Source organism: Lipotes vexillifer, unplaced genomic scaffold, assembly GCF_000442215.2.
Source record: "Lipotes vexillifer unplaced genomic scaffold, Lipotes_vexillifer_v1.1 scaffold1093, whole genome shotgun sequence".
NCBI classification, from domain to species: Eukaryota; Metazoa; Chordata; class Mammalia; order Artiodactyla; family Lipotidae; genus Lipotes; species Lipotes vexillifer.
In genome coordinates this window covers 420,975-429,824 of record NW_006774793.1, presented here as the reverse complement: position 1 = coordinate 429,824, position 8,850 = coordinate 420,975, and the positions used below count along the sequence as shown (strand labels likewise).

Genomic DNA, 8,850 nt, shown 5'->3' with positions numbered 1-8,850 from the left:
GGCGGCCGGGGGCGGGGCTCGGGGCTCGGGGTTCCGGGCTCTCCGCACCCTTTCCCGAGTCCCGGACGCCCCGACACTGGACTGTACCCGGGCGGCGTAACTCCTAGAACGCGCGTCCTCTTCTTTCAGGTGTGGGGAAGTCATGTCTCCTCCTGCAGTTTACAGACAAGAGGTTCCAGCCTGTCCACGACCTCACAATAGGTAAATGCGTGTACCTGTCCGAGAATAGGTTATGAAATATGGCGAACTAAAGTGGAAAGTTAGCAGCCTTTGGTGTTCGAAGTAAAAAGTTACCTCTCCCTATTTTTGAACTACTTTAAAGTTATGTTTAGTGAAGTGTGACTAATCAAATGCTGATAAATGAGGAGTAAGTATTTGAAAGGTAACTTTAAATTTAGAGATGAGCGTGAGGTATGGATTAGTTGCTGTAGGATTTGTTTTTCCAAATGCAATTTGTATGTCTGTGGAAAATCCCACGGAAACATAACTATTCAAAAACTCACCTTGCTTTGCGGTAAATTAGTGCGAACCTCACATGTGTTTTTTCAAAGTAATCACTACTATATAGATTTTATGTGTGTGTTGGAAAGGAGGAAGCAAATTGAAGACCCATCCCAGACTTGGAATTAAAAGGTACATGGAACTAATAACTTTTGTTTTAAAGAAAAGAGAATGATAGAGTTCAGAGACACACTGGTGATCCTGGGAAGTATGAACATCTTCCACACATTTGTGATAAGGCATGGCCTGCTGGGGCTTTAACAACCCTTTCCCCATAATCTCCATAACTCTGGCCCCCCAAAAAATGTATGTGTAAAACTAGTCTTCTTGCCATGCAGATGCAGTTTCAGAATAAAATCCCTAGCTCCCATTCTTACTATATTGCCACTTCCAAGTCACACCTTATGGAAGTCTAAGTTACTACTGATCCCAAAGGACTTATTCAGAAATACCTAATGAGGTTAGAAAAGGATTTAGAGGATAGTATCAACAGGAAAATATTTTTGCAAATGAATATTAAGTGCACAACTACTCTGTGCTAGGTGCTAGTGATACAGTGCTTAACAAGGCAAACACTGTGCCTACATTGAAAGCTCCAGTGTAGGAGGTGGGGCTGGGGGCAGATAATGACAAGTAAATTTCAACTGCAAAAGGGGAAAAGAGGTACCACCTCTATCAAGAGAGGCTGAAAATGGAAGAATGAGCAGGAGTTTGCCAGGCAAAGGGGTTGTAGAGATGAGGGAAAAGTGATCAGGGCAAGAAGGAATAATATGTGCAAAGGCTCAGGAATAACAGAGATCAGGCTACATTTGGAAAACTGAAAGTAATTTAGTATGGTTGGAGCATGGAATTTAAAGTGGAGAGTGGGAAGAAATAAGGCTAGAGAATATATTACGGATGAAATTTTGAAACACCTGAAGGTAATGGGAGTAAGTTTCAAAACAAGTTTCAAAACAGAGGAATGAAGTGATCAATCAAGTTTTCCCCAGAGTCCAGTATAGGCTGTGTTTCCTTCTGAATTCAGTTTTCTGTACCAAGATAAACAAGGCAGTTAGATAGAAAATATGTGCAAAATATGAAGGTTTCTGTGTAATTAGAGGAAGTTGCATAAAAGGGGATAAAAGTGTTATTTTTAAATTTTTCCCCACTGAAATTCCATTCTTCTTGTTCAGAAAGAAAACAAAATTAGTGGCTTTTTTTTTTTTTTTTTAGTAACTATCACTATTCTTGATGAAGCAGTCCAGAGTAGTAAGAAGCAATTTTTTAATTTGTCTTATTGACTGAAGAACTTTAGAGTTGAGATTCTGGTCACATTGTGCCTGGGGCCACTGAATAGCAGAAGCTAGATTAGTGCTCTTTCTTACTTGGAAATCAGAAGTCCTGGAGTAAAGTACTGTATAAAAATAGAAAATAGGACAAATTGTTTGACTTATCATCAAGTAATTTTAATGTAAGTAATCTTCAATTTTTAAGTTTTGTCCTGACATTATCTTGAAAGAAGATGAACGGCAGGTAAACCAAAATCTTTATCAGACTGTTTCCAAACTCCTAGGAGGAAGGCTGTTTTCCAGTGAACTCTGGGAATTATTGGAGATCTGAAATGTTTCATTCTTGAGAACCTACTTCTTAGATAGATGCTTTTCTAAAACAAAAATTCTAGAATTGCAAAAAGAAATATTGTTTCATATAGAGGACTAGAGAGTGACTTTGAGAAAATATTAGGAAATATTTTCGAAATTTTTAGAAGTTTTTTAAAAAGTTATAAACTTAAACATTACCTAATAACATTTAAGCATTAAATAATAATGCTAAAAATTTATTCACCTTTTCCTTGATTTCTTAATTAGTTTTATCCCCATATCTGCTTTTTGGTTATATTTCCAAGGTCATTACCTAGAGCACAGTTTTTAATTCTAGAAGGTAAGTAAAACTTCAAGGAGCACAAAATGAATTGGAGCAAATAGGCAGCTGTAATGTGTTTAGTGGTACTAAGTGCAGACAGAGAATGAGTCTTTAACACATTGAGGAAAAGCATGAACCTCTCATTCAACATGGCTGTTCATTCTTTCTCTCGGTTTTCACTGACAGGTGTGGAGTTTGGGGCCCGTATGGTCAACATTGATGGAAAACAAATCAAACTGCAAATCTGGGATACGGTGAGAGGAAACAAAAATACTTTAGTCCTGAATATAACAGTAAAGGCTGATGCAGGGGCAAAGGGCTATGATGGTGGGGCTAATGGTAGAGATCAGAGTAGTAGAAAAGTGAAATGAAAGAGATAGGGAAGCTTTCACTTCCATCTGTTACAGTTACAAATTCTGAATGCCGTATCTTTTTGTTTTAAATTACCCAAATAATATATGAGTTTGCTCTAGTAAAAATATTGATTACATAATCCCAAATTTGGGAATTCCCTGGCAGTCCAGTGGTTAGGACTCTGTGCTTTCACTGCAAGGGCCCAGGTTCAATCCCTGATCAGGGAACTAAGATCCCACAAGCCATGTGGCACGACCAAAAAAAAAAAAAATCCCAAATTCATTTGTATTTTACTTTGGAATGCATTTTGATTCTTAGGAAATGAGCCTATCTGACTTTGTAGGAATGGATTATATATCTTGAAACTATATATAATCTGATGCTTCCGTTTGGGGGAGATTAGAAAGCTGTTAATTCTCTTTATCTCCATCTTAATTCTTTGCTGCTTCAGATTTTTTTTTTAATGGGGATGGACAAAGATACCTCAGACTGATGCACACCAACCCAAATTGAACTGCTCACTCTTTCTAGCTTACTGGCTCACAAACTTTGGTTCAGGAACTTGGATTGAGATTAAGAAGTAAAGTGATTTGATTTTTTTTTTATAGATCTTTATTGGAGTATAATTGCTTCACAATACTGTGTTAGATTCTATCGTACACCAAAGTGAATTAGCCATATGCATACGCCCTCTTGCCTCTCCCCCGCCCCCCGCCATCCCACCCCTTTAGGTCCTCACAAAGCACCGAGCTGATCTCCCTGTGCTATGCGGCTGCTTCCCACTAGCTGTTTTACATTTGGTAGTGTATATATGTCAATGCTACTCTCTCACTTCGTCCAAGCTTACCCTTCCCACTCCCTGTGTCCTCAAGTCCATTCTCTATGTCTACATCTTTATTCCTGCCCTGCAACTAGTTTCATCAGTACCACTTTTTTTTTTTAAGATTCCATATATATGTGTTAGCATTTGGTATTTGTTCTTCTCTTTCTGACTTACTTCACTCTGTGTGACAGACTCTAGGTCCATCCACCTCACTACAAATAGCTCAATTTCATTTATTTTTATGGCTGAGTAGTATTCCATTGTATACATGTGCCACATCTTCTTTATCCATTCATCTGTTGATGGACATTTAGATTGGTTCCATGTCCTGGCTATTGTAAGTAGTGCTGCAGTGAACATTGTGGGACATGTCTCTTTTTGAATTATGGTTTTCTCAGGGTATATGCCCAGTAGTGGGATTGCTGGGTCATATGGTAGTTCTATTTTTAGTTTTTTAAGGAACCTCCATACTGTTCTCCATGGTGGTTGTATCAATTCACATTCCCAGCAACAGTGCAGAAGGGTTCCCTTTTCACCACACCTTTTCCAGCATTTATTGTTTCTAGATTTTTTGATGATGGCCATTCTGACTGGTGTGAGGTGATACCTCATTGTAGTGTTGATTTGCATTTCTCAAGTAATTAGTGATGTTGAGCATCTTTTCATGTGCCTCTTGGCCATCTGTATGTCTTCCTTGGTGAAATGTCCATTTAGGTCTTCCACCCACTTTTTAATTGGATTGTTTGTTTTTTTGATATTGGGCTCCATGAGCTGTTTGTATATTTGGGAGATTAATCCTCTGTCTACTGTTCATTTGCAAACATTTTCTCCCATTCTGAGGGTTGTCTTTTTGTCTTGTTCATGGTTTCCTTTGCTGTGCAAAAGCTTTTGTTTCATTAGGTCCCATTTGTTTATTTTTGTTTTTATTTCCTTTACTCTAGGAGGTGGGTTAAAAAGATCTTGCCGTGGTTCATGTCAAAGAGTGTTTTTCCTGTGTTTTCCTCTAAGTTTTATAGTGTCTGGTCTTACATTTAGGTTTTTAATCCTTTTTTTTTTTTTTTTTTTTTTTTTTTTTTTGCGGTATGTGGGCCTCTTACTGTTGTGGCCTCTCCTGTCGTGGAGCACAGGCTCCGGACACGCAGGCTCAGCAGCCATGGCTCACGGGCCCAGCCACTCCACGGCATGTGGGATCCTCCCGGACCAGGGCACGAACCTGTGTTCCCTGCATCGGCAGGCGGACTCTCAACCACTGCGCCACCAGGGAAGCCCTTTAATCCATTTTGAGTTTATTTTTGTGTATGGTGTTAGGTAGTGTTCTAATTTCATTGTTTTACATGTAGTTGTCCAGTTTTCCCAGCACCACTTACTAAAGAGGCTATCTTTTCTCCATTGTATGTTCTTGCCTCCTTTGTAGTAAATTAGGTTACCATATGTGTGTGAGTTTATCTCTAGGCATTCTATCCTGTACCATTGATCTATATTTCTGTTTTTGTGCCAGTACCATACTGTCTTGATTACTGTAGCTTTGTGGTATAGTTTGAAGTCAGGAAGCCAGATTCCTCCAGCTCAATTTTTCTTTCTCAAGATTGCTTTGCCTATTCGAGGTCTTTTGTGTTTCCATACGTATTGTAAACATTTTTTTTTAATTCTGTGAAGAATGCCACTTGTGGTTTGATAGGGATTGCATTGAATCTGTAGATTGCTTTGGGTAGTATAGGCATTTTCACAATATTGAATCTTCCAATCCAAGAACATGGTATATCTCTCCATCTGTCTATGTCATCTTTGATTTCTTTCATCAGTGTTTTATAGTTTTCTGAGTACAAGTCTTTCACCTCCTTAGGCATTTTATTCCTAGGTATTTTATTCTTTTTATTGCAGTGGTAAATGGGAGTGTTTACTTAATTTATCTTTCTGATTTTTCATTGTTGGTGTGTAGGAATGCCAGAGATTTCTGTTCATTAATTTTGTATCCTGTAACCTTACCAAATTCATTGATTAGTTCTAGTAGTTTTCTGGTGGCGTCTTTAGGATTTTCTATGTACAGTATCATGTCATCTGCAAACAGTGTCAGTTTTACTTCTTCTTTTCCAATTGGTATTCCTTTTATTTCTTTTTTTTCTCTGATTGCCATGGCTAGGACTTCCAAAACCATGTTGAATAAGAGTGACAAGAGTGGGCATCCTTGTCTTATTCCTGATCTTAGTGGAAATGCTTTTAGTTTTTCACCATTGAGTACGATGCTTGCTGTGGGTTTGTCATATGTGGCCTTTATTATGTTGAGGTAGGTTCCCTCTATGCCCATTTTCTGCCATTTTCTGGAGAGTGTTTATCATAAACAGGTGTTGAATTTTGTCGAAAGCTTTTTCTGCATCTATTGAGATGATCATATGTTTTGTTTTGTTTTTTTTTCTGTATGCGGGCCTCTCACTGCTGTGGCCTCTCCTGCTGTGGAGCACAGGCTCCGGACATGCAGGCTCAGCGGCCACGGCTCACGGGCCCAGCCGCTCTGCAGCATGTGGGATCTTCCTGGACCGGGGCACGAACCCGTGTCCCCTGCATCGGCAGGCGGACTCTCAACCACTGCGCCACCAGGGAAGCCTGAATATATGGTTTTTATTCCTTAATTTGTTAATGTGGTGTATCACGTTGATTGATTTGCTATATATTGAAGAATCCTTGCATCCCTGGGATAAATCCCACTTGATCATGGTGTATGATCCTTTTAATGTATTGTTGAATTCTGTTTGCTAGTATTTTGTTGAGGATTTTTGCATCTATGTTCATCAGTGATATTGGTCTATAATTTTCTTTTTTTTGTGGTATCTTTTTCTGGTTTTGGTTTCAGGGTGATGGTGGCTTCGTAGAATGAATTTGGGAGTGTTTCTCCCTCTGCAATTTTTTGGAAGGGTTTGAGAAGGATGGGTGTTAGCTCTTCTCTCTAAATGTTTGATAGGATTTGCCTGTGAAGCCATCTGGCCCTGGACTTTTGTTTGTTGGAATATTTTAAATTATGGTTTCAATTTTATTACTTGTGATAGGTCTGTTTATATTTTCTAATTCTTTCTTGTTCAGTCTTGGAAAATTGTACCTTTCCAAGAATTTGTCCATTTCTTCGTGGTTGTCCACTTTATTGGCATATAGTTGTTTGTAGTAGTCTCTTATAATCCTTTGTATTTCGGCAGTATCGGTTGTGATTTCTCCTTTTTCATTTCTAATTTTATTGATTTGCGTCCTCTCCATTTTTTTCTTTATGAGTGTGGCTAAGGGTTTGTCAATTTTGTTTATCTTCTCAAAAAAACAGCTTTTAGTTTTATTGATCTTTGCTATTGTTTTCTTCATTTCTATTTCATTTATTTCTGCTCTGATTTTTATGATTTCTTTCCTTCTAATGACTTTGGGTTTCTTTGTTCTTCTTTCTCTAGTTGTTTTAAGTGTAGGGTTGGATTGTTTATTTGAGATTTAAAGTGATTTGATTTTAAAAAGCATTTCTGATGGCCCACTGGAAGTATTTTCATCTGCTAAAGTTAAATGCTGCCATATGATTCAACCATAACACAGGCCTCCCTCAGACTTTCCCTTTTAGTTCCTAGAAGGCCACAAGGAAGGAAGCTTTCAACCGTAGCAGAAGATGAGAAAAAGTAAGATAAAAGCAAAACAGGGGGGCTTCCCTGGTGGCACAGTGGTTGAGAGTCCACCTGCCGATGCAGGGGACACGGGTTTGTGCCCCGGTCCGGGAAGATCCCACATGCCACGGAGCAGCTGGGCCCGTGAGCCATGGCCTCTGCGCCTGCGCCTCTGGAGCCTGTGCTCCGCAACGGGAGAGGCCACAGCAGTGAGAGGCCTGTGTACAGCAAAAAAAAAAAAAAAGAAAAAAAGAGAAACAGGAATCAAATAATTTAAGACGTAAAACCATTAGAGGATAAATAAAATTTAAGTGAGCTCTTGGAGGGAGAAAGCATGTTTTAAATCTTAAACTTTTGTTAATATTACCAATAAACTTCTTTAAAATTATTTTTGGATTTTGTTGTTCTAATAGGTATGCAACTCATTAAAACATTTGTATGATTCCTTTTTTTTAAATATATATTTTTATATTTATTATTTATTTTTGGCTGTGTCGGGTCTTAGTTGTGACATGAAGGATCTTCACTGCAGCATGTGGGATCTTGTGTTGTGGCGTGCAGGCTTCTTTCTGGTTGTGGCCTGTGGGTTTTATCTCTCTAGTTGTGGTGCGTGGGCTCCAGGGTGCGTGGGCTCTGTAGTTTGCGGCACGCGGGGTCTCTCGTTGAGGTGCATGGGCTTAGTTGCCACACGGCATGTGGGATCTTAGTTCCCCGACCAGGGATCGGACCTATGTCCCCTGCATTGGAAGGCGGATTTCTTACCACTAGACCACCAGGGAGGTCCCATTTGTATGATTCTTGTAGTAAGAGATTCTTGTATTGTTGGAAAAGTAACCTTAGAATTAGTGTACTGGAACACTCTTCTCACCTTCAAACCTGGGTTTAGGTTATATGAAATAATGTCTAAGAAAACAAACTTTTGTGCTATGAAGTACTAAGCTCCTAAGTTTATTTATTTTTTAAACATCTTTATTGGAGTATAATTGCTTTACAATGGTGTGTTAGTTTCTGCTTTATAACAAAATGAATCAGTTATACATATACATATGTTCCTCTTCCTTCTTGCGTCTCCCTCCCTCCCACCCTCCCTATCCCACCCCTCTAGGTGGTCACAAAGCACGCAACTGATCTCCCTCTGCTATGCGGCTTAAGCTCCTAAGTTTAAATTATGGATTCAACATATATAGAGTTTATAACTTTTGGTCCGTTACTGAACTGGCCTTTGAGCTAATTTTTCCCATTTGTGATATAATTAGTATCATTACTGTTATTGTTACTATACTATGGAAAAGCTATTTATTTTCCACATCTTAGTTTTCCTATCTTTAAATTATGAACAATAGTCTTCCTTCCTAAACTTTATGTTGAAATATGAGGATAAAGAATTTCAAGAATGTGAAAACTTTTCCGATAGGATAGATTCAGTGCTCAGGGTATTCATATTTAGATGATTTTGCTTCCTTTAATGAAAACCCGAAAAAAACCCCAAAACTTCTTCCATCAGGAAACCAAAAGTATCCAGTATATGGGGGAATTAATTAATTGCTCAGTTATAAATAAAACGTAATATCTTGGCCCCAGTTGGAAATGAGATTAGAGTATAAACAGTTGGGTTTGTTTTAGGAAAACTCTGTCCTGGGCCCT

At 38.7% G+C, this 8,850-nt stretch overlaps 1 protein-coding gene across 2 annotated transcripts in view; it reads left to right on the top strand.

The window, feature by feature from the left end:
* The window catches only part of RAB2B (RAB2B, member RAS oncogene family), a 17,528-nt gene that overhangs the window by 508 nt on the left and 8,170 nt on the right, over positions 1-8,850 (top strand). Inside the window, exons 2-3 of one of the 2 annotated variants that reach the window (XM_007449515.1) lie at positions 130-201; positions 2,590-2,657. In XM_007449515.1, coding sequence (XP_007449577.1) covers positions 130-201; positions 2,590-2,657 — 140 coding nt within the window. The remainder of the gene's footprint in view (positions 1-129; positions 202-2,589; positions 2,658-8,850) is intronic. The other variant, XM_007449516.1, reaches the window with a different exon arrangement.